The sequence below is a fragment of the Lepidothrix coronata genome, unplaced genomic scaffold (genome assembly GCF_001604755.1).
Source record: "Lepidothrix coronata isolate B3197 unplaced genomic scaffold, Lepidothrix_coronata-1.0 Scaffold98, whole genome shotgun sequence".
Classification (NCBI taxonomy): Eukaryota; Metazoa; Chordata; class Aves; order Passeriformes; family Pipridae; genus Lepidothrix; species Lepidothrix coronata.
The window spans coordinates 2,281,936-2,305,056 of NW_016690278.1; the positions used below are offsets into that span (position 1 = coordinate 2,281,936).

Genomic DNA, 23,121 nt, shown 5'->3' on the forward strand with positions numbered 1-23,121 from the left:
CAGCCCCGAGGCACAGCCGCAGGCTCACGGCACCGCCGGAGAGGAGAACTTCGGCGGGAGGCAGAGGTGCCGCAGAGCCTGCCATACACGTATCGCACACGTGGACTTAAACGAGTCTCGGATCGCTTCAGGCAACACAACCGCGCCCGCAAACTCCCTGAGCAGACACGGCTCCCAGAGGCTGTTTCTGGTTCGCCTGAGCATCGCCACGACACACCGTCTTGACGCCTCAGCGAATAAAACCCGCGCCACCCCCCAGCATGCACGCAGCGCTTCTCACTCACGAACTGTAGCGCCGTGATTCCTCGCTGGTTCCAACAAAATAGCACACGCGGCCTGTCAGTCACCTGCACAACACAACATACACATCTGGCGCGACGCAACATGATACTCAGAATACCGGGCAGGGAGGGGTCGTGCTGGCTATCGGGTTATTGCTGGGAGGATTACTCTGTTGGCCATATCCATGACTGGCCATACTGCTGCTTTCTCTATTGGCACCTACCTTAAGTGAGCCCTCGAGCCTTGTCCCTAACAGAGCCTGCAGACCACACCAGCGCAGCTTCCTAACAAACCCGCTGCTGGGGACACTTCTTTCTTCTTTGTTTTTGGGGTTTTTTGGTTTTGTTTTTTTTATTTATTAAGGGGAGGAGAAAAAAAAAAAGAATTTAAAAACCCTCTGTTGGTTTATCACTATGGCTGCAAATTTAAACTAAAATTAATTCCTAGTGAAATCAACATTAGCCAGGCACCTAATGAGACTCACCTAAGTACACCTTGTCTTTGTGGTAACTTTTGTCTTGATGAGCCAATGAGGGTCTTACTTGAAAATATCTTCTAGATGTTAGATGCTGCAACAATGGGGTAACAGAATCAGGGTCTGTATGCACTACTTGTCCTCCACTGCCCAATTTTATGTCTCTGGTTTTGGTATAAGTAAGGAGCTGCAAGTGCCAAGACTGACCTCAGTTTCTGGCTTCATAGAGGTTATTGCACATTAGCAGTCACTTATTGCCTATTGTCACCATGCATGCACAAGATTTAAGCACCTTTTTTACTGTAGGATTGATGCAAAAATATTTTAAACTTCGAAGTCCTTCTGCGCCTTTGGTTTAAGAGCAAATCTTTAATCCATAAAGTTAACAAAACTACTTCTGCTCAAAGGACTTCTTTCATGCTAGCACAAAAGTAATAAAAGAGATAAAAGATCTACCACTGCTGACTCCCAGGAAAGCTCAAATTAGTTTCATCTAAGGGAGTAGTCTAAGGACTCTTAGATAACATCCGGTCCCTGGAAGATGGAGACCAGAGGCATTTTTGTTACTCACAAGGTCCCTCATCCCTTTGCAGATGAGTGGCACCTTCACCACTCTGCAGATTATTGCTTTTGACACAACCTCCCACTTTGTCAGTGGCTGCCTTTCGCTCTCCCCACCCTCTCTGACAGCACACGAGGAAACTTGGCTTAGAGTGAGTTCGTACAATTGTACAGTATTTTCAGCCTACTTTTTGCTTCTCACGTGACTCTTTCTTTTAATAGGTTTTCTTATCTCTCCCTTTACCTAAACGGAAATTATTAACATTTTTGCAACACTGCCTCCTCTCTCAATAAGTAACTACTGCACAAATCACAGCCACACCTAACAATCTCTAGTCCCGTGAATGTGGTGGGAGCAAAACCTCATCCCAGCTGAAGTAATGCTCAAAACTCCCACCGACCTCAAGATAGGAAAAGCTATGCCCAGAGCCACACCTTTAACGTCCAAATCACAAACTGCATTTGGACAACTCATCCATGTGCATAGAGTGTTACTGCTCCTAAAACTGCCGCTGATAATTTCAGGTAGGAATTGGAGCTGAAAAAGGTTCATCTGTAACCAGTAACTAACTCCTCCAGGGACAGGATCCAGAGATTTGACAATACCAGGCAGACTTTTATCAACACAAGAATCACCACTAAACCTTCATATAATGAATTTCCACTTTTCTAATGAATGGCAGGTTTGGATGGCTCACTTTTCTCCTGCAGCTCACTCTGTCACACTGGAAATTATTCTCTGTAGAAAATTTGCAGTATTGAAAGAGAAAAAACTACACTCTGCATCAGTACACTGAAGTAAACAGAGACTGGGGAAAAATCAGCAGGCACACAAAAAGCTCACCCACTGCTTTTACCTTTCCAGATGAGGGACTTCTGTGACATCTCCTCTGAAGAGTGTTTTGCTTGTATCCTTTAAGCCATTGGCGATGCCTTCACCACATCCCTTCACCTCCTTGTCAGGGACATCTGGCTGCCCCAAGGCTGATGTCCGATCTAAAAACTGTCCACCCTCCTTCATGCGCTGCTGGATCATGGGAGTGAGTGGCATCTCAAAGCTGAAGTAGCTGTCGGGCTCCGAGTACAACGTCTCCAGCGACTCTGCGCTGTAGTATAAAGATGCATTGTCTAGGATGTTTTCGAACTGTGAGCTGTACAGATCAGTGGAGACGTCGGAGTGCCTCTGCCCAAGGAAATCTTCATATCCTCCTGCGGCTGCTTCACCCTCCTCCGTCATCCTGAAAATTAACCAGAAACAGCTTGTTTCAGCTTGGGGGCAAGGTTTGGGCTTCTGGTTGAACCTTCTCGCACTTTCCGCCTTTGTGAACAGAAAGGTCAGCGCGGCTTTGTGCAGGAGAGGGCACTGCAGGTAAAATGCTAGCTTCTCCTTGCACCACCTCTGTTTATGATTGGCACCATTGTCCCTCTCTGGGGACATAAAAAGAAACAATCTTCTGGGTAAAAGAGGGGGCTGAGGGACAACCTAATGTTGTCTAACAGAGAAATCAGCTGCTTATGTGCAAAGGAGAAAATGCACTCACACATAAGCTATGTCCTAACACCAGTGCCATGCCAGAGGCTGCACATCTTGGTGATGTGTACTCAGACAGAGCCTCTGCCCCAAAGGATAGTTTACTAGCTCCTAGGACTGGGGTCTTCAGCAAAAAGCTGAAGGAAATCACTCCAAAATGCAAAGGGAAGCAAGTGCAATTAAACACATGGAGACAGGAGAACCAGATTTGAAGGGAGAAGACTCAGCCTGCTTGCTGATTTAGAGGGGAAGGTGCAGCACCCTCCTGCAGAAGAGTTTTCTTCTCTGCCACACCAAATACAGTGGGGCTCCTCACAGCACATGCCAGAGGTTAGGGCTGCCAGCCTGAGTAATCCCGTGTGCTAGCCAAAGCAAAACTCCACATATCCCATGGTGCAGAGTCAGGAGAGCCTCCCTTGCTGAGATCCTGTTGTCTCATCAGCAAACAGCTCAACAGGTCAGAGCGGGCCCGGTTTGCTCAGAGCACACCAACTTTGTCAAGGATGTGCATCAGGAAAGAAAGCAAGCAAATCAGGATGGTCTCATAAAAAGCAGAGCACACTCCTTGCAGTATGTATAGCAAAAATTCTATTAACATAGATAGATAGATAGATAGATAGATAGATAGATAGATAGATAGATAGATATAGAAAGCACATCACAGCATTTACTCTCTTATAATCTACAAGGCCCTGGATAAAATGTCTTTATTATCTAACCTCTCCGAAGTGCTCACACTGTTCTTGCTCAAACTCTGCCTGAAATCAGAAAATCTGGCCAGGCGCATATGGGCAGGCCTGCATGCTGCCTTATTTAATTACATGTCATGTCTGGATCCCAACTACACCTGCTACAGATGCCTCCTCACACAGACATCACTGTGCAAATAGCAAGACGTGTTTATGTTTCAAAACCTGAGATGGACTTCAAACTTCAGCAAGGTGTTGTGTAGGGGATTCAGTCCGAACTTCATGCACTAGCCACCACCAGACAGGAATCACTACCACAGACACCACACTGAAGGCAGCAGACAAACATTTGTTGTTTCTCATTAGCTGCTAAAGAGCTAATACCACCTGACCCCTGCACCCCTCCAAGCACGGTCTCACCTGCCCTGGCCTCTCACTAGCACAGACGCCTCCTCCTCCACACGGTTCTTCCTGTCCTTCATGGTAACTTCATCCTTCTCACTTTCATTGGGTGGTACTAGAGGAGTGGCTCCAGATGCAGTGGGTCCCAGCCTTGGGTCCTCACGGACCTCACTCCATGCGCTGTCTGGAGAGGAGAGCAGGCCTGGAGAGACCATTGGTGATGCAGGGTGGCTGGATGTTTTGGGGAATGCCTTTCTCTCCACAGACAGAGAGTCCACCAGCGAGTGCTTCTTTCTTCTCTGCTCCTCAGCTTTCTGCAGCCATAAAATCTCCACCCCTTGAAATTCTACATGTTTACTCACAGCTACCTCTTTAGCGAGCCTCCTCTCAGCACCCATTTGCATTTTACCTTGACTGTACCCCGAAAACTCCTCAGAACATGCCCACCCCTCTACTCTCCTGGCTGCTTCCCGGTTAGCCACAGATGGTCTGTGACAGCTTTGTTCCTGCACTGCATGGACCTCGTCAGCCTTATTACTAATGGCTTGCAAGGACTCGGACTGCTTTTCTCTAGTCCATATTGCAGCCAGATCTTCCTCTACGACCAAATGCTTTTTTTCCTCAGCTGTTCGTTCAGAAGGAAGAGGCACGTCTGAGAGTTTTTCTTGGCCTCCTGGAACTGGTTCTCTGGCTGCCTGCACATTTTGGCTGCCAGTAACACTCTTTTTTTCCATTTGCGTCTCTGAATCAAGAGAAGTATTTGCTCTCTCTTGCACCTTTGCTGCTTCTAACCGTCGAGAGATTTTCATAATCTCTGGCAGGTTACCCGCAGGTTGCACACCTTCTTCTGGGGCGTGCAGCTGCGCTGCCCCAGCATCAGGTCTCGAATTATCTGCAGGAGCTGCACACTGAGGAATGGGCCTGACGTGGTGGTGACTGTCCCGTCTTTCTGGACGGTGTGTCACAGGCTCTGCGTGGCGTGTCGGTGAAGCTGTCGGCTCCTGTCTGCTTGGCTCCACGGTGCCGTACTCTGGAAATTCATTGATGATGGTATGAGGAAGTAAAGTGCTGCTTCCACGGCCACTACCTGCAAAGAGAAAAAAAAAAGAAAAAAAAAAAAAAAAAGAGACCCTGGATTTATCTTCCACATGCATAAAGTAAAAAAAGCCTGATCTCCCTTCCAAGGCCTCTCCTAGAAGAGTAACTACATTCTGCCCAGCAGGGAAAATACCGTTCAGTTTAATTCACTTCTGAACGCTCTCACAACTGCAGTTATCCAGAGCTGGTCTTTTTACATAGGAGTTTTTGGGCAGCCCTACTTTGGGAGTGTGCACTACAGAGGAAGGAATGCTAGAAATGTCTGCTACACTTCAGAAAGGGTCCCTGTGGCCCAGGAACGGTCTGAGGCCACAGGCCAGGCGCACAGGCTGAAGAAAGCAGATATTCAGAGTCTGACATCCATCCAAAGAATGCACCACACATGATGGTTTTACTTAAAAAAGAAGGTTTTAGGTCATTTTCACTCTTAAAGGTGAAACACTGGGAAGATAATCAGCCACACTCCGAACGTTCCACAGCCTTGACAAAACCAATTAGCTAAATTACAACGCAATTAATGAGCAATTCAACTTTATGCCAGCACTTCCTTTAACAACTGGGGTAGCTGAAGGTCATTTTGCAGTGGTGGATGCACACCAAGCAGTTCCCATTTGCTGTTGCAGCAAATACACTGCTGCACAGAAAGCTTACCACCCCCCCCTTCCTCATGCTGCTTTTCCAACTGATGTAAACAAAGCAGGAGCAAAAATGGATGGTCCCACTTTCAAAGTGCCAAGCACCCAGTGGCTCCCATTGTTGTGGGTAACAGAGAACCATCTGTCCTCAGAAGGACCTCAGGGATTGCACAATAACAGATACTTGGCCACCTTATGTCATGGCCCAAGGAGAAACTGAGCTCCTGGAAAAAAAAGCAAAACAAAACAAACCAACAAAAAAAAATCCAACCAGAAACTGCTGCATTTGTTGCATCCATCTGGGAAAAAAAACTGGCCTGGAGTATAAAAGTGCTTTAAATCAAACAGCACGGTGGCCAGACCCAAACACCTACTCTGAAAAACTTCAGGGTGACAGCTCTGAAACCAGACACCAACATGCATTTGGATGCTTTGCTTCCACTCAAATTGCATCTCTAGGTACTGTACTGCAAACTGATCACCATCTCCACTCCAGGCAGGCTGGCCACAGGCTGAGGCAAAAGCCATGTAGCTGTGGTTAATGATAGGCTGAATTCAAGGTGAAAGAGAGGATAATTTAATGCAAGCTCAGCACTGCATTAATGTGGCTACCTATGTGCCAGTGGTTTGTAAAGACAAGCAGAAGCTCACACCTGCCAGCTCACTATCCAGTATATCTAGCCACAGGGTAATTACCACACACTGTGCGTGGTGCAGGATCAAAGTGACAGACTTGGACTGTGCCAGGCCAAATCTCTTCCCCAGTAGGTTCTCCAGATCTCATCTCCATGTCTTTGATTTAATAACTATATAATAAAAATTCAGTGGGTCAGGTTTCACCTAGATGACTTGGTGGTTGTTGAGGACAAATGACCAGACAAAGCAGGGACCTCTTCTCTCCTGCAAGGTCTCAGGGAGCTGTAAGAAGAAAGGATGTCCACAATTGCATCACCAGACTGCCTTGATGGCAGGGTTTCCAACACGCAGGTGTGGGTGCACCCAGGGAACTTTTTCCAACTGCCCAAAGCACCAGACAAACAGCTCCCCTTGCACACAGCTCAGCCACGCAGTGCTTGGTGCATTCCAAGCCCACACTTTTCATGGCACAGACACTAGGTTGCCACTGGGGGACACTTCCACCAGGACTCACATATGAGATTAATGCTTCGTGGTTGCAACACCTGCATCAGGCCAACCCCAAGCCAGCAAAAGGCCCTGCTTCCCCATTTCACAACCCTGGACTGCTCTAACGCAGCAACCTTAGTGCTTGATGCTCTCTCAGCACTAGAGATGTGTCTGATGTCTAGAGATGGGATTTTTTAGGAGAGAACTGCTGAGAGGGAGCCTGTCACTATAGATGCTAACGTAAACCCTTCTTCATGGACACATCCACCTACAGCGACTCTCAGTGTGCAACCCTACAAGCAGGAGGTACCCCAGCTGGGCTCCCCTCATGCCCACAGCACTGTGGCTCAGTGCTAGGCCAGGCCACTCTTTGGCTGCATTGCCCAAAAAAAAAAAGGTGATGCACAGAGCCCCAGGAGCTGGGATGCCCCGTGCCTCACTCCAACCCACACACCCCGCCTTGCTGGAAGGAAGCCCAGAGCGTTGGTCCCCAGCCTCCTGTGGGGCTGGGAGGCAGCCAATGTGCTCCAGAGGCCAAGCCCTAACAAGGCACCACACACAGACCCTGCCAAGGGGCCAGGCTCTTCTCTGCTAATTGCTGTCTTAGCTTCTGAACCGACACGAGGGAAACAGAAGCAGCCTTATTTCTGGAGGTGAATGCTAAGTGTGCTGCTGCGCGTCCCCATCTGCCGCCGACAGCCACTGCTGACTGTAAGCAATCTTGAGCAAGTTTCTGATTTACTTCTCCTCCTGAACTTCATCCCAAGCAAACTTTACCCTCTGGCAGACTCCAGAAGAGGTACACATACAGAGCACATACACGCACACGTGGGCATGGAGAGATGGGCAGGAGCAGGGAGTGTGTTCACGGGTACTCCCGTCTGCCACACCTGCAAACTGTGTTCCATTTGGGCAAGAGAGCAGAACTTTCACAGTAGAAATTTAAGCTGTTTTCTACAGTGAGATGTCAACATCCCTGCTCTGGAAGGACTGCTGCTGCTACTGCTGCTCTGTGCGAGCACAAGTCAGTGGGATTCTTACCTTCATGGCATACTGCAGGAATATTGCCTAATTTTCTGTCTGATTAAAAAAAAATTCATATATGGCACCAAAGCAGCATTCTGTCCCCATTATGTTAGGTACCACCATGCACACGACTACCAAGGCCTTCACTCTTTGAGGTAAATCACAACCAATCACCCCCTGCTCCTAAAACAGCAAAGCCTTTCCCTTTGCTCAGAGAGCTATTTCAGGTACCAGAGCTTAGAGGAGCTTGAGCTCTTTAAGGGAAACTCCTCCCTTATTCCCATCCACCACCACAGCATCATGTCTTGCTGCAGCTACTGGCATATCCTGTCCAACCCATCCCCCAATATGACTGCATTACAAACAAGGCTAGAAAGACAACAACAAAATTTAAGGACTGCACTGAAGATGCGCAGGGAAAAAAAACACCCATCACCAAACAAACAAAGAAAGGACACACACTTTCAGGTAACACCGATTTCTACTTTGCATTGAAGGTGGCTTCTTTCAACAAAGGAAAAAAAAAGAAGGAAAAAAAGAAAGAAATGGATAGAGAAAAAGGTAAAATAGAGAGGGGGTGAGTGACTAGCAAACTGAGACGGGGCAAATATAACGTAACAGCACTTGGCAGCCTTTCTGAAGACTAGACGTTGAAAGCATTAATGACTTAAATCAGGCATAGATATGATATTTCATAGGTAAACAACCATTCCATGTCAAGCAAGCTTGTCTACAGCATAATAAAAGGAAATTCTAGGAAGCAAAACACAAGTTAAAAGCATAGACAGACATTTTGGTTACAGGTACATTTTACAAAAGAATGGTGTGTGTCTCTCTCTATACAATATATATATATATATTAGCTAGCTCGAGAAATTAGATATATTTGCTTGAACAGTCTCCTTACTCACAGAAGTTACTGTAGCTCCAGCAGTTACCCATTGGTCAAAGAAATAAAATGCACAGATCATCAGTTTATCTATAGCGATACCAGCTAATTCAATTGCTGCTGTTCTAGTCAACTGGAATCAAAATAGTTTCAAATTTCCTGGCAGCTGGTGCCCTGCACTGCACACAGTGATGTAAATGGATGCTTTCTGAGTATTATGAAACTGATGGGGGAACTGCAGTCTCATTCAGTCTATCGCAGGAGCTAAGGAGTCCACCTTGGCAGCTTGCAGGGGGGAAAAAAAACATTTCCTCCAGCAAGGCTGCCTGACGGCATGCCAGGGAGACGTCTGTGCTTAGCTGCTGCCGTTTATTGTAACCGCGTCCGTAAGGGAGGAATCGGGTGGAATGGCGATGCTGAGAGTCATGTGCCGATTTCGGAGCGCAGGATGCTTTATGGCATTTCAGCATCAGTGAGCTGGAAGCACTCACTAAGCAGCCTAGTCATCTTGCATTTTATGTCTCCGCAGCTCCCTGCGCCCAGCACAGGCAGCACACGGGTGAGCGTGCGTGCGGCGCCACGGCAGTCGTGCTTTCTCGGTATTTCTTGCCACTATTCGTGAAGGGCGAATTGGGGCAAGCAAAAAGCAGTGAGTGCGTTAAAGATGAAACGAATCTCCAGGTGACAGAGCTTAATGAATGAGTCGCAGGATTTATGGTATTATATCATTACTGCAGCCCGCCAGAGGGGAGGGTTACACGTATCTCCTTGTCCTGCACTCCCTCAAGTTACAACTTCTTAGGGTCACTAAAACTATTCCAAGTGATAGCCTGCTCGTGCTGAGATGGAGAGGCCGTCCCCCGCGAGAGGGGAGGGATGCTGCACAGCCTCTGGCAGCCTTTCGCAGCAGCCCTTTTTCCACATGATGTCATTCTCTATGCTGTGATAGGTCCTGCCTGGCTGGCGTAGCCAAAGCCAGGAGATTAACATAATGCAAGCACGGTGCTTTTGTAACTGGACTGCAAACGTCCACACCGGACTGGGCGCAGGGTTTTCTGCAGCTTGCAGCCGCTCTAGGTTTTTTGGGCAACTGGCTTGCCCCAAAAAGGGGAAGTGGAGCCAGATCTTCGTCCCTTCTAAAGTTACAGCGGCACTACGTAAAAACAAATTGGTGGAAATGGGGAAGCTGAGTGAGAAAGAGGGAAGCAGGGGGAAGAGGTAGGGGAGAGCTGTCTAGAAATAAGCCCTGGTTCAATGCCTCTGTGCCTTAGCAGACATGCAGGGAAGATAGAGAGGACCAGAGGTATAGCAGAGCCCACACAGGAGTGCCCACATCGGCTGAGATTCTTCACCTCAAAAACAGACAACCAGAGGGAGTCCTTGCTGTGGTTACTGGGAGGTTTGACACAGAGCCCAGTAGCATGCACAGGCAGCGTGCTCCTTGCACTCACCATGCTCGAACAGCCAGGCAGTGGTGTGGCAGCTGGCAGCTCAGAGTTACCCAGAAATTAACTGGTTCAAGGAAGAAAATAATCCCCCTGCAAGCACCCAGGGGCAGTGTGTCGCTCAGGAAATCCCCCACCCACAGCTTGCTACATACTGGAGGGGGTTATCAAAGAAGTACTGCTCATCACTGCTCTTGCCCAGTTCCCTAAATTTGGGGGGGGGGTTGGGCTACCAGAGGCTGTGCGAGGTGTACCTTCAGTCTGCCACAGGACAGTCATGCCCATGCTAGGTAAATTTGTCCCAAATCTCTGCTAGCCCAGTCCCAGAGCTGGAGTCTGGTAGTTATGTGATGGCCAAGTTGTCATGGCTTGAGAAACAGAGTAAGAAAAGCTGCTAGGTCAAGAATGTAGATTCTGCCCATTAAGAAAACACTGACCAAAACAGCATGTAAAATATAGGGGACACAGTGTGTCTGTTTGAGTGTTTGTGTGGGTTTTTTTACAATTGCACAAGTTCTAACCCTGTTCCTCATGGAAAGGCTTATATAAGCAGTGCTGTGACTCGGCTGCATTTTTTTTTTTTTACCCCACAATGGTGGGGTAACTAATTCCCAGTGGTAAGCAGGGTTTGGGACCACTTGCATAACCCCAACTGCACTGAATTAAGAGTCCTCCAAAGAGCCCCATACCTTTTGCCCTGCTGCAGGAAGGATGGCACCTTGCCACAGCAGCTCTCAGGCCTACGGTGAGCTCAAAACAGGACAAAGTCCAAAACTAACATGCAGCACGTGCTGAGAGGATTTAGTGAGAGGGATTATCCACTACAAATTGCTGCATGGGCCACAGATGGTCAGTGAGATAGCTCAGTCCCGAGAGTCATTACCCTGGAAAGCAAAATGGTAGAGTGAAACATCTGTTAGCATGAGCAGGAACAGGAGGGAACACAAAGAGAGTATCTGGGCTCCTTATCCTGATGTAAAAGGGTGTGGATGAGTCTTACAATATTCAATGCACTTTTCTTCTTTAAAGCCCCACACCCTGGAGTAACATGGCTGTGAGAATCTCAAGCTTTGGTTTAAGACTTATTTTTGGAAAAACTCATAAACCCAGAATGTAAAAGACAGATCCAAAAAGAATCTGAAATTTTCTATTTTTCTACTGCTGTGATTTAGAAAGGAAGCAGCTAACAGGTGATTTTCTAAGTGTAGATACACACAGTGACAGCAAGAATTACTTTAAAAGCTCCCTAAGAGCCTTCAGCTGAAGAACAAACTTCTGGAGCAGTGACAACTCACAGCTGCTTTCACACTTGCAGCATCTACAAAGACTTTACAGCCTCTCTAAATCCACTTGTAATTAATGTTATATATTTAAAATATTGTATTTTTAGAGAAACTTCTCAAAACACTCAAAAAATTGCTTTCAGGAAGCAACAATGGCTTTAAAAAATCCCACACTACTACTAGACACAGATCTCAGAAACTGGATTTTTGCAGATCCATCCAGAAACAAGGCACATCTGCAGAAAAAGATGTCCTTTACTGCATTTCAGGGTTTGGGACCAATTAACCAGGCTAAGAGTAAGCTTGCTAAGCAGTCCTCAAAGCACTCCAGGAGCTGGATATCAACTTACGCACCCAACTAAAACAAAAATAGGACACAGAGGGACATGTGTGTCTCCCAGGCTCCAAGTATTTGTTGCTAAAGGACAAGCTATGCAGCTGGACATTGCATAGTAACTTTTCAGCAAGTTCTCACAGGGAATGAGATTCCCTTCCTCAGGAAGCTGGACAGAGCTAAATAAACAACGTGGGGGTCTAGAGCAGAAGGCACTTGTTAGAGCAGTGAACTGTGAACAGGAAAAATACTTGTTGTACACCGTGTTACACTTCTTCAGTGTGGTAACAGGCCAGAACTGCATCTACCCCCGTAATTTTAGTTAAATGCCTTCTCCATGTTCTTATCAAGCCATCTCCAGCAGCAGGTTAACATGCATCATTTCCTTCAGAAAGCTTCAGAAGCGAAGCAGGGCTACAGCACGATGGAGGGTTTGTGTTGGTTTGCTGCCCATCTCACCAGATGATGGGGGTGAAGCTAAGGAGAGGAGAGGAGGCCATGGTGACAAGCAAAAATGCAGCTGTGCCCCACAGTACCTGCCTACAGCCAAGTCAGCTGGCTGAGCCTCCCCTGTTGTGCCCACTGACCTGGATGCATCATTTTCCGTCTGCCCAATGGAAGGGAACGGCCTGACTGCCTCCAGGAAAGTGCTGCTGAGCCCTGCCAGCTTCAGCCGAGTTCAGCCTGTGCCACATGTGCTCAGAGTATCTGATGTGGCCAGACATTGATGGGCTGCCAGCATCACCGGGTCCCCAGATATTTCTGCGCTCACATCATCACGGCTCTCAGCTTCAGTGAACAGGCCACAGACTGGGAGGCAATTACTGGCTTAACTCTGGCATTTCCTAACTTCTGAGTGTTTAATTTTGCACATTTAAAAAAACAATAAACAAACAGCCCATATTTTAATGGTTATTTGTACTAAACCCTTGGCCTTCAAACAACTCTGTTGTTTACCAAGTCGAGGATGTGGTAATCTCCTCCCCACAGCTGAAGGTTATGATAACTTGAACTATCCAGCTTTCAAGTGCAGGTCACAAGACATACAATTTCCTCCTGTGGAGCAAGGGACTTAGCATAATGCCTTGTGCCCCTTTAGTTCTCCTCTCCCTGGGACTGGAAACGCAGACATCCATCACACCACACCTGAGGGCCCCAGAGCATGCCTCAGCTTCTCCCAGCCTCAGGAAGAGGGACTCAGAAGTTCAAAGGGAGACACCAGGACAGCTCCCCGTCACGCAGACGAGATGCAGAGCACAGTGCAACCTGTCCTCCTGCACCAACATTAATTTTTCCATGTGCTCAGATCGATGTGACAGTGCTCTTCTGACAGCACTGTAAGAGCTCACTGCTCTCCAGAAATGACCTGGTTTACTCCAAGTTGGAGTAAAGAGGAATACTCAGCACAGCCAGTGAACACGCTGGTGCCAGAGAGGTAATCACTTCTTACAGTGCACAAACTCATCTGGGAAGTTTTAATACAGTACCTCTGGAGACTTAAATTAAAAAAGTTAACCTTCTTTTTGCATCACTGCCAACCAGCAGTGCCAAACATCAGGGATATCTATGAGAAAACTATTGATTACACACTGAGATTTAAAAAATCCTGAGGGTCTTCAGTGTGTCAGAGAATGTCCCATCTAGTGGGACACTAAAAACAACAACAAAAAAAGGCTGAGAGAGTCAAGTATGTCAGCAGGATGATGAAATTATAATTAAGGGGGAGGGGGCACCACAGGTCCGAGCTTTCTGTATTCCAGCCTTGTGTGTGTTCCTGTTAAATGCTGCAGGAGATCTGATGTACCTGTCCTCCACCGTAATTAGGCAACATGAACGTGAAAATCAGGCAGTCCTCCAACCCTCAAAAAATGCAGTTTTGCACCTTCTCGAGAAAGCAGAGCTGCAGAGGAATATACCAGACCAGGGAGCCCAGACTTTCAGGATTTCCTGGAGATGGAAAGAGCAAGAGATGAAAGCATGACACAGGGTGGTGCCTCAAAATGGAAAGCAATGGGGTTAGAGCACTGGGCAAGACTACAGTCAGCAGTTTGGGCTGTCATGAGAACAATGTAACGTGAGTGCCTGTGGTCTAAGGGCAGTTTTTTAGAGTGAGGATCAGGAAGGTGCCACTACTGTCTAATGCACAGAGGATGCAGCAGAGCTGGACATGCACGCCTTGAAGTGACACAGAGAAAGCAAGCAAGGCAGAAGATGAAGGACAACCTAGTACGTCAGGAGGGCTCATTTTACACAGATACTAGGGTAATTTTCCTAGGGCTGTTTCAGTCAGCATCATAAGACCATGAAAAGGCTTTGCTTGTACAAAAAAGCAGCCATTGTGTTCTTCCTTTGCTCTTGAAACAGGTTATAGAAGTTCTACAGCAAAAGCAATGATTTCCATGACTGGGGTTCAGAAGGGGGTATGCTGCATGGGTCAAAGTATGTGTTTGGTTTTGTTTCATGTGTCAGCTGTGGCATTGTTTGACCCCTTCCATGATTCAGCACACAATGCCAGGAGAAAGTAAGCCTTTTTATTAGAATTGTTCTTCTGGCGTTGTTTGGGGGTTTTTTGTTACTCAGTTTTTGCTGGCTTAAGGTTGCTAAGCAAACAGATGAGCACAAGAACTAGCATGAAACAATCCGTGGCAGCGTGTGTCTGGGACCATCTCTTTTGGCAGAAGCAAGCTGTTAAATGAGCTCAGTTGCCTCATGACACCTCACTGAACACAAAACAGCAAGTGACAGGCTTTCCAAAAAGCTATTTGTTGCACCAGGAATTCAAAACCAAGCTTCTTCCAGCAGCTGTTGGGAAACACCAGATTTGCATAGCAGCACAGGCACTATTTGTACAGGGCTTTTTTGTGAGGGACGAGATTACACCCTCTGTTACACAGGAGGGATGAAAGCTTTCTCCTCCCAGAAGCATCAGAGAAAAGAATGTTTATTAATCTTAAGAAGCTATCTTCTTCCTAACAACAGTCTTGGATTTATTTTCTCATATAACAGGAATTATGGGGTATTTGGCCTTCATGTTTACTTAAGGAATTATTTTGTAGCATCCCCCACTGTTTTCCCCATGAAAGCACTTTTTAGGACTAAGCCATGCTGCCAGGGTTTTTTTTTTTCCTTTTTGGTATTTAAACATATTAACTGCAAAGTCATAAAAATTAGGACTGTAACACGCCTAAGCCTAAAGATAAGTCTGTTCAATAGACATCACTGTTTCTGTGGCATTTCCAGAGCAGAGTATGTTTCCATATACAACAAGCACCCTTTATGTCCACGAGTCTGAGAAGACGTCTTGTCCAACCCAGCCAAATTCAGTTTCTAAAAAACATTTTCTTTAGCTGGAAGGCAGAAGGCTGGGGTTTTGCCAGGGAAGGTGGCCAGGCTGTGCAGGGGCACGTGGCTGCACATGGTGCATCCTGCCTGCTCCCACTGGAAAGCAGCAGCCCCAGGAGAGGGGTCTGCAGGGAGATGTGTGGCCCCGAGCCCTCCCACAATGAGATGAGGGTCCCAGGGCCTTGGACCTCCTCCTGCTCTGAGTAAGGCATTCAGGGCAGGAGGATGGGCAACAAGACAAGAGAGGAGAGGAGCCAGACAGGAGGCATCACACAGTAAAGGCAAGAGCACGAGGGCATCAGCAATCACAAGCATCCCAGACGAAACCAAACTGAGGACAGCAAAGGAAAGAAATTATGAGAAAATTTTTTTATGCAACAGCTTTATTAGCACTTGAATATCATTGATGAAAAACCTCTTCTAGGTTAGATGCTAGAAGGCATCTAACTTTTTATTTTCCCTCCTCTCACCTATGAAAATGACCACAAGCTTCAACCTGGAAGGTAAAAATCAGCACAGGAGCTTACTAACAAAGTATGCCATCTCCCACCCAGGTAGACAGAAGTATTCTTCCTTCTTTGGCTTGTCTGATTCAAGTGTTTTAGTACTCAATTAAAAAATGCATTCCCTCAACAGCATCCAGCAGAGCTTCAGTAATATGGCTGTGGCAGAAAGGGAAAGGATAAACCAGAAGGCAGTAGTAATTAAGTCATTCAGCAGCTTACATGTTATGTTCTGTTTCTGAGGCCAGTCATGGCACAGGTGAACTGCTTTGGGTTACATAAATTGAAGTTCAGTGTTATTGCCCACAGTGACAAGTCGTTCTCTTGATCAAGTTTAAACACCAACACTTCTCCTGGCCCTGGCCCTGTCACTCATTTGCTTAAAATACTTTATACTTTGACCCCTAAAAAGCCTGTCTTCTTTCTTTTAAAGGCAACTTCAGAAAGTAGCAGGTTTGTTTGGATTTTTGGTTGTGTTTTTTCCCTTCCCATCTAACACAGAGAAGAACAGAGAGACTTTCAGGCATAGCTGCTTCCCCCAGAAACATATGTCATGACATATTTGACATATATCAAATCAAAAAACGCCAGCATTTGGTGCACAGAGCCCTGGGTTTGTACTGCAGTGCCCTCAGTTACCCCTTCCTCATTCATCTCTAGCTAGTAAGCAGTTAAAGCCTGCTCACTTGAAGAAAAAAGTGAAAGGGGCACTACCACTCTCATTTATCCACTGTGGTAAAACACCTTGGAGGAGGAGGAGGAGGATGAATCTGCCTGAGACAGCATGAGGCCAGTCTGGGTAGGCACAATGTCACCCAGTTTTCGGGTACAATTGAAAAATGTTATGTGTTAACCACTGTTTAAATATTTGGAAACCCTCCCTTGAAGTCACTCCCATTTTTCATTATAATTGTTAGCTCCTAATGGTAGTTTCTCATTAATAAAGGAACCTGAGAAGGACCAGAAACATCTATTTATCTGGCTTACTCTTTGCCACCCTTTATTTTAGGGCTCAGTACTCAGCCCGGAATACCCATCACATGTGATAATTGTTTTGGCTGGTAATAACCCCAGATTCACGTGGACTTATTAGACACAGCATACTTTATTTAATACTGATTCAATGCCTGCTGACAGTGCTCTCACACTGCGTCTCTCCAAGCGAGAAATGAGGTCATCCTGATTCGTGAAATGATCTGATACACATTTTGTGGCAATTTGGAAAAGCTTTTAAAATTTAAAATTTTGGTGGTCTGGGGTTTGTTGGCTTTTTTTCCCCTTTACAGTTTTGTTTTTTTTCACTTTGTGATTAGGATTTCCCAAGTGGGAGACCAAACTTTATATAAAATCCCGGAAAAAACTGTTTACTCACTTTCTAGACTTCAGTTCTGCCTTTTTTTTTTTTTAACCTTTTTTTTTTTGCCTTTTTTTCTTCCCTTTTCCCTTTCTTACTGAAGTGGAGGAGCCTACACAGTTTGTTTCTGAACAAAGTGCTGCCCTTTTCTGGCAAGAAGGGAGTCTTCTTTAATTAAAAGTGACATTCCAGAAAGTTTGCAATTAGAAAGGATCAAGGTACAAAGAGAACAGCCTGAGGAAATGCTTTTGCAAAGAGGGCAGGGATTGTTGATAATTATGATGAGGCAAGAGAAATAGTTACAATAACTACATTTACTTTCTTCTAAGCTTGGGCTCTGAAAAGGTAGAAAATGCCCTGCACTTACATGAAAAGGACAGGACCAAGACCAATCCTTAGGCATATTAGATATTGCACCTGGATTTCTTGAATTACTGACTACAGAGGACAGAGCAGTTCAGGTACCACCTCAAGTATCTAAATTAAAATCTTACCTACCTCTAGCTGTAGGAAGAGCAGCGTGCAGACCACGAAGGGCATTCCTGGAAGGACCTCCAGGCAGAGATGGCCGTGTTTCAGCACATGCAATTGCAGAACTCATGGCTGAAACGACTCCGCCGCACAGAAGTGAAGGGATTCCCTCCACCAGTGTGTCTCCAGCACATGAGTCCCTGCTGTCACATCAAGGTGGCCCAGGTGAGCCAAACAGAAAGGTGGGTGTATAACACAGGGAACCACTGTCATTTTCTGAGGCCAAACCAGCAGGGTCCTTTGGTCTGGTACTTGCATTGTGGTCTAGCAAAGAGCAGCGTTAGCATAGTGAGCAAGCCCTTGTGGGCTCACTAAGAGAGAAGCTTCTGCAAAACTTTCCTGAATAGATTAAGAGTTTTGGGGGGGTTTTTTGCATACAATAGTTATAAATAGCACTTACCCATTTCTGAAGGCTTCTCTTCTTCCAAGCCAAATAAAAATTCATATTTGGCCTTGGCAACATTCTGGGCGTGAGCCGATACATCATTATCCCACACAAGTGCTTCTGCCTGTAGAGTCAAAATAAATAAAGCTTATCTACCTTTTGGTGAAAAAACAGCAGCAGGAACGTGAAATCCTTCCAGGTGCGCTGTCAGGAAGGATTTTCAAAGTATTCATTTAACTCTGTCACCACCAAGATCATCCAGAGCAGACATGCACCAACTCAGAATGCTTTTGAAGAGCTTGCCTGTCTTTGAACCCAAGCATTTCAGCATTAAGCAGTGATGTCAGAGCACCCAACCACTTATATCTTTAGCAGGCTTACCCACTGCAAGGGCAGCAGCACTGGCCAACTGTGTCAGTAACACCAGTTAGGGTTAAAAATGTCAAGGGAGTAGTATCAGAAATAGCAAATTTGAATCTGTACGTCACAAAACTGGGACCCATGAGAAAACCATAAATGGGGCAGGCTGTTTCTTTGAAGAGAGGCTGGGGCAGAGAAAGGGAGGAAGGAAAAAGGGCTACAGCAAGGATGATCAAAAATGGGAAAAAGGGATAAGGTATGCAAACATGTGGCAAGTACCGTCTAAGGGTCCCTGTTGGACAGCCCACGCCTGACTGCCGCTGTCTAGCTCAGGACAATAGCCCAGCCTGGTTTTATAACAATACCACACAAGTCAAACCTGCTTATCTGGCCAGGAGGCAGGGAGGAGGCACAGAGTGGTGAAGCCAGCTAGTCCTGGGCGGGGATGGACGGACAGATGAATTAAGCAACCCCTGCCCACCCAGGTCTGGTGCCACCAGCACCTTCACCCTGCTCCCTCCTTGTTAAGAAGCAGTTTGAGAGAGTAAAGGTCCAGTTTCTCAGAGGAGATAAAGGCTGCAGGACTAAGATCAAAATACCTTTCTGAACAGGTGGGGACAAATCAAATCCCCAAGGTAAAGCACACACCAGCAATAAGCTGTAGTGCAAAAACTATCTGCAGTCGGCATTAAGTGTCTCCCCAGCTGGGCAAGACGGAGCCCGTAATTCTTCCGTTTGAATTGACAGATGAAATAAATCATTAACTCCACAAATTCTTCAGTAAACTTTATATTCACACTCTATGTTCGAGGCACTCAACTGTTGCAGCATAGCAAGTCGTTGCATCGTTCATATTGAAGACCTGAGCTTACAAAAATATTCTTAAAAAAAGAAGTCAGATGGAACATTCTGCCCCCCAGGACAACAATAACTTTTATGCATTTCTATCAAATACCTTAGGAGAAGCGTCATCTACAAACATAAATTCAAAGTACAGGGGACACGTAATTCACAGGTCAAGGCTCTTTAATCAGCAATGGATGAAATCCATACATTCCTCCACCTCCCCAACAATTACATTTTCTTCCACGAGCATATTGGCAAATAGCTATCTTGCCCCATGCCCTCGAACGGTTTTGCTCCAGGTTTTCCTGGCCTTTTACTCCATTTCTACTCCTGCCTTTCTGCACTGCACTAGTTCTGCAGGATTTAGTCCGACACCACTCTGTCCGAAACAGGCAGCAGATCTTACACAGGGGTCTTGGACAGATTTATTTGGACCGTTCACTGGTCCAACTACTCATCACTAGAGCTCTGAGTACTTTGATGGACGTGCTAACACTAGGGTACCAAATCCTTTGGAAAAAATGTGGTGAAACAGGTGAAGGGTTTTCTAGCACAAAGATGACTTCCATGAGCAAGACAAAATGAGCTTGGAAAAAGCCTCCATGTCTCTCCTGCTTTTACAGGGCTGCATTTGTTCACAGGAAGGGAGGCATGAAGGGCTAGAAGAGGAATAGCTGGACCCAGAGCTCACACAGGAGAAGGCTCTTGTCTGCAACAGCTTGGACAGGAGTAGCTTACAGAGCCAGACAAAAATTCAACCTACCCAGATATGGATGTGAAAGGATGGGATGGCTAGAAACTAGCTGGTGCCAAATCCCAGTCACGGATGAATGAAATGGAAAATAAAACGAACAGAAGAGTCCAGTTCCTGAGCAGTCAGGAATTTCTGATCTATGCACCTCTGGGACACAGTATTTCCATACCTCAGCCTTGCTTTTTGAGACTTCACAGACATCTGCTGCAGTGAACATCCCTGCCAGCAAACACATGTTCCAAGGGTCTGTATTTGCCTGCACCTCATCGTAAAGCAATGGAGAAGAGTCTTGTTCACAGCACCCTCTGCATTGCCCAATAACAGGCAGACATAAGTTGTTAGATTAATGGGGTTTCCATGTACTGGGCAGCATTTATCAGAACTAGGTGCATAAAGAGAGGCTGCAAGACCTTTGTCTTGGCATCTGAAAGGGATAACTTGATTTTCAGAAGTGCTCAGCACCACTGATGAGAATTACAGATACTGGCTTGTGTATGGGAACAGCTGAACTTAACATCTATTTAGGCTGTCAGAGCACTAAAAGGAACTGTGTAAAGAAACTCCAGATCCAGGCTTAAGGAAAAAGTTTATCATATTTCATCCAAAAAAGAAATATTAAGAAAAGAACACAAGAGAGGGAGAGAACAAAGACACTGAGTTCAGAGCTCGATTTTAAGACCGCTGATTTACCAGTGTTCAAATCAAGAGTGTGCTCTCCTTTTCTTCTTTCAATTCACCCAAGCCTTGCAGAGGTCAGCATGCCCTAAAACCAGGATCCCAGAAAAGGCCTGGACAAACATTCATGGTGCTTTCCAAACTGCATTAGCAAAGATTAAATACAAGCAAGATTGAAAGGGATATAAAACTCCTGCTTAAGCCTTCTCTCTCAGCTCAAGGGCAAAGAAATCTGCATCCAGGTCATCTCATTTCATAATTGCTTCCCTCAGAGGGCTTTAACCACCACCTTTGATGCATCTGGTCTTTGTCACTCCTGGAGAGGGTGACACTCAGAGCATCAATCCCCTTAAATCAGCCCAGTTGTACATACAACATTTCTCATGAGCCACATACCCACTATTTTTCAGTCTGATTACGGTCTGGGCAGAGAGGCATCAAGCTCCTGCCCATTTATGCATCACCCTTGCAGTGCTTTCTGCCTGTTTGAACATGTTTCATCAAGCCTACTTCTCTCCGTCACAGTTCCTGGTCGGGAGTTGGGGCAGCTGCATTTGCCTCTCAGTGAATTTTAGATAACATTTATGAGGCTGCATTAGTTTGGCCTTGGCAGCCCTCACCCCTCAGACCTCCTGCCAACACACCAGACCAGTTTCTGCTGACCCTGCAGAAGGCACTGGCATGGTCATTACAGGTGTCCCACCTTGCTGGCTTTCTGTTCCTTGCTGAGGGAGCAGAGATTGTTCAGGATATGGCACTCATGGTGGTTTCAGGCTAGTACAAGAAGTGAAGTTGCTGAATCCATGTCCAGCAGGAGCTGCCAAGGACAGATATGTCAGCCCAGCTGCCTCTGCTCTGCTGTCTGGAGGTGTGAACTGGGGCTGCGGGGCAACATCTGCAAGGAGAAACTGTTCCCACAGTTCACCCCTGAAAGGTGCCTTTAGGCAGGCCCCCGACAAGAGCTGCTGACTCTCTTGAAGCACAGTTTCTCTCTCATTTCAGCTTCAGTCATGAGCTCCCCTCAAAATGCCCTCCCAAAAATCCCAGTGGTTTTTAGATAAGCACAGTGAGTCATAAAAGCCCGAAGAAAATGCTTCTCCTTTCTCCATGGAAGAGAAGCACTGAAGCATCCTCTTTTGAATTTCACTGAGGTTCTGGTTGGGGCCTTTTTTGGGACAAACTGTTTTCTTCTTGGAGCCTTTTTTTTTTTTTTCCATACCTACATGTCAGAGAGCATTAAATGAAGAGTATCAAAGTCTTGTTCTCTCACCACCATTTGCAGCTGAGCTTGACAGGAGAGCTAGGCTCCATCTCAGTGGAAGGGGATGACATTGTCCATGGCTGCTGTGACAAGGAACAGGTCAGTCTGAGCACAAGGAGCCAGTTTGAACCCATGCCTCCTGAAGTATTCACACTTAAGGTCATATGTTTTCTTCAAAAAAGTCTAATAAGGAGGAGTTTTTCAAAGGAGCAGATAATTAAATTGCAAATGTCAGTTTGGAGTTTCTCAGACTCCCTCAGAGGACAGATGCTGTCAAAATAGACTGAATTCTTGCAGGCGACCCATGCTTGAGGAACAGCAGAATGGGATGGGTGCTCAAGCACGAGTCTTCAGGGAGCAAGAGCTAGCCAATATTCTGGACAGCAGGAGTGCACTCATGCTAAAGGAAAACATCAGTAGGAAGTGGCCTAACAACCTTTCACAGAGGGCTTTTAGCTGGGACAGAGAAGTCAAAGCGTCCTCAGGGAGACCCCTACAAGCTTGCTTAATAAAACCCAGCCACCCTGTCCCCAGAAAGAAACATTACTGGAATTCTTCTAGGCTTATTGGAAAATGTGGAGGGACTGGCCAGTTAGGGTGTGGGTCTCCACAGCTAAGCCATACCATGAAGAAGCCTCGGGGGAGCCCCAGTTTTACACATTTTGCATGTGCACAGCTGCTTTTTCCAGAGCTGAGTGCTTTCCCCCTTGGCCACACCACTGCTGGATGTCAGCTCCCTGCCAGCAGGCAACAGCCCCTGCACTGGCAGCACAGTGCTTCCTGGAGGTTTCATTGAGGCTAGCGGGGAGATGCTGCAGTGGCTGCAACAGAGCTGTTGGCACTACTCAAGGAAGCAGAAAAAAAGCCTTGCAGGATGCCTGAAAAGCACAGTCTACTACAGAGAACTTCACAGTCGCACCCGCAGCATTTCTAATCCCAGGCTGTGCTTGCTCCATTCTCATTGCTTCATCAGCATCTCTGGTGACAAAAAAACCAAGTGCCTCTCAGCAGCCTGTCATATACCTCAGTACAGTGAGTTTATGCTCTCCAGAGGAGTGTAAACTTGTACCTTCATCTTGTCTTTTGCACCCCAAAGTCTCCCCAGAGATTACAGAAATACAGTAACTGGTAGTGGAGCTAGCTTCAAAAAAAAAAAAAAAAACCCAAAAAACAATCACAAAAAAATCCCCAGAAAAACAAAAAAAATCCCCCCAAAAATTAACAAAAACCCCCCCCAAAAATGCAAAAGAAAAATCGCAATAACGACCAAAAAAATGATAAAAAAAGACCCCGAAAAAACCCCTAAAAATCCCCCAAATCTCAAAAAAAAAAACT

The 23,121-nt window shown here is 46.3% G+C and overlaps 1 protein-coding gene and 1 long non-coding RNA gene across 5 annotated transcripts in view; one reads left to right on the top strand and one right to left on the bottom strand.

The window, feature by feature from the left end:
* The window catches only part of PSD3 (pleckstrin and Sec7 domain containing 3), a 110,217-nt gene that overhangs the window by 75,838 nt on the left and 11,258 nt on the right, over window positions 1-23,121 (bottom strand). The window contains exons 2-4 of one of the 4 annotated variants that reach the window (XM_017822468.1): window positions 17,906-18,014; window positions 3,959-5,027; window positions 2,176-2,556 (exon numbers count right to left, since the gene is read on the bottom strand). In XM_017822468.1, the coding sequence (XP_017677957.1) occupies window positions 2,176-2,556; window positions 3,959-5,027; window positions 17,906-18,014 (1,559 nt within the window). Of the gene's footprint in view, window positions 1-766; window positions 841-2,175; window positions 2,557-3,958; window positions 5,028-8,735; window positions 8,981-10,847; window positions 10,932-17,905; window positions 18,015-23,121 lie in introns of those variants that run through there. The other 3 variants (XM_017822470.1, XM_017822469.1, XM_017822473.1) reach the window with 3 other exon arrangements.
* Window positions 8,125-22,948, top strand: LOC108501001. The gene is made up of 3 exons (XR_001876110.1): window positions 8,125-8,292; window positions 17,479-17,670; window positions 19,720-22,948. It is a non-coding gene; the product is annotated as an uncharacterized LOC108501001 (long non-coding RNA).